The sequence below is a fragment of the Bison bison genome, unplaced genomic scaffold, assembly GCF_000754665.1.
Source record: "Bison bison bison isolate TAMUID 2011002044 unplaced genomic scaffold, Bison_UMD1.0 scf7180017857662, whole genome shotgun sequence".
Taxonomy (NCBI): domain Eukaryota; kingdom Metazoa; phylum Chordata; class Mammalia; order Artiodactyla; family Bovidae; genus Bison; species Bison bison.
In genome coordinates this window covers 19,224-21,360 of record NW_011488235.1, presented here as the reverse complement: position 1 = coordinate 21,360, position 2,137 = coordinate 19,224, and the positions used below count along the sequence as shown (strand labels likewise).

General features: G+C 37.4%; 1 protein-coding gene across 1 annotated transcript in view; it reads right to left on the bottom strand.

Moving 5' to 3' along the window:
- The window catches only part of BEND2 (BEN domain containing 2), a gene marked incomplete at its 3' end in the record, with an annotated part of 32,554 nt that overhangs the window by 14,589 nt on the left and 15,828 nt on the right, over nucleotides 1-2,137 (bottom strand). The window contains exon 10 of the mRNA XM_010861173.1: nucleotides 1,076-1,183. Within this exon, the coding sequence (XP_010859475.1) occupies nucleotides 1,076-1,183 (108 nt within the window). The remainder of the gene's footprint in view (nucleotides 1-1,075; nucleotides 1,184-2,137) is intronic.

Genomic DNA, 2,137 nt, shown 5'->3' with positions numbered 1-2,137 from the left:
TTGGAAGGAAAGTTATGACAACCTAGACAGCATATTAAAAAGCAGAGACATTACTTTGCCAACAAAGGTCCATCTAGTCAAGGCTATGGTTTTTCCAGTAGTCATGTGTGGATCTGAGAGTTGGACTATAAAGAAAGCTGAGTGCAGAAGAATTGATGCTTTTGAACTGCGGTGTTGGAGAAGACTCTTGAGAGTTCCTTGGACTGCAAGATCCAACCAGTCCATCCTTAAGGAAATCAGTCCTGGGTGTTCATTGGAAGGACTAATGTTGAAGCTGAAACTCCAATACTTTGGCCACCTGATGCGAAGAGCTGACTCATTTGAAAAGACCCTGATGTTGAGAAAGATTGAAGGCAGGAGGAGAAGGGAATGACACAGGATGAGATGGTTGGATGGCATCACCGACTCAATGGACATGAGTTTGCATAGGCTCTGGGAGTTGGTGATGGACAGGGAGGCCTGGGGTGCTGCAGTTCATGGGGTCGCAAAGAGTCAGACATGACTGAGGGACTGAACTCCAGTGAACTTAAATATTAAATAATATGAGTTGATTAATAGAACACTGTCTTGCAATGACAAAATTATATATAGAGAAAACACATTAATATTTGGATGGATTGCAGATGAAGCTAGGTAAGGAATGACAAGAAAGACGTGGGTATGTTTATAAAAAGGCAAAAGATGGTTCTTGAGAGTGACAGAACAATTCTGTATCATGACTGGTAGTGGTCAATATCCAAACCTTAACACTTTACAAAAGTGCAGAGAACTAAACACACACACACACACACGAATACAAGTAAAACTGAGTACATCTGAAAAGATCTGTAGATCATATCAATCTCAAAATCTTAGTTGTCATATTTTACTATATTTTTGCAAAATACTACTATTGGGAGATATTGGGTAAAGGGTACATAAGATTTCTCTGTATTACTTGCAACTACATTTGATTCTGAAATATCTCAAAATGAAAAGTCTAATGTTGGGAAAGCAATCACTAAGAATTAATATTAAGAATGCTGATGGGTCTAAATTAGATTGCTACTCATAATAGGCATCACTTCAAACTCACCAAATCCAGGAGTTAGGAAGCAAGGTTCTGAATCAGTTTGTTGGTCACTGTCAATTTTTATTACACTTCCATGATTCTCTGCTTCAGAACTCATTTTTGTGCTGGATTCTGTTTGAACAACATTTTGATAAGGAAAACATTTTCAAGTACTGAAAAACAAGAAATCTCAACAGTAATTTTTATTTCAAACAAAACTATCATTCAGAAATGAAGGAAAAATAAAGACATCCCTAGACAAAAGAAAACTAAAAAGATGTCACGACTGACTTACCCTTAAAAATGGCTAAAGGAAAATCATCTGACCAAAAGGATATGATGAAGAAAGGAAATCTGGAGCATGAGGAAGGAAGAAAGAACAATAGAAAGAACAAAGGGACTTCCCTGGTGGTACAGTGGTTAAGACTCAGTGCTTACACTGCAGAAGCCATGAGTTTGATCCCTGGTCGGGGAACTAACATCCCACATGCCATGTGGTGCAGCACTCCCCAAAATTTTTTTTAATAAAAAACTTTTTAAAAATATTAATAATAAAGAAGAAAGAGTAGAAATACACATGCAAAGAAACTAGATCATTTATACATTGCTAGTGGGACTATAAAATGGTACAGCTACACTGGAAAACAGTTTGGCAGTATTTTACAAAATTCAACTTACAATTATCATCGGACCCTGCAACTGTGCTCTTGGGTGTTAGCCCAGAGAAGTGAAAACTGATGTTCATACAGAAACCTATACATGAGCATTCACAGTAGCTCTACTGCAAATAGCCAAAAACTGGTAACAACTCAGACATCCTTCAACTGGTGAACAGATAAACGATGGTACATGCATACCATGGAGTACTCAACAATAAAAATGTATTGATCTACACAGCAACTTAGATAAATCTCCAGGGAATTATGGTGAATGAAAAAGGCAATCCCCAAAGGTTACATATTATGTAAGTCTATATAAAACTCTTGAAATGACAAAATTATAAAGAATGAAAACAGATTAGTAGTTGCTGAGGGCAGGTACAGGGAATGGTAGGGGTAGGAGCATGAGAGAAGAAAGGTAGGGGTG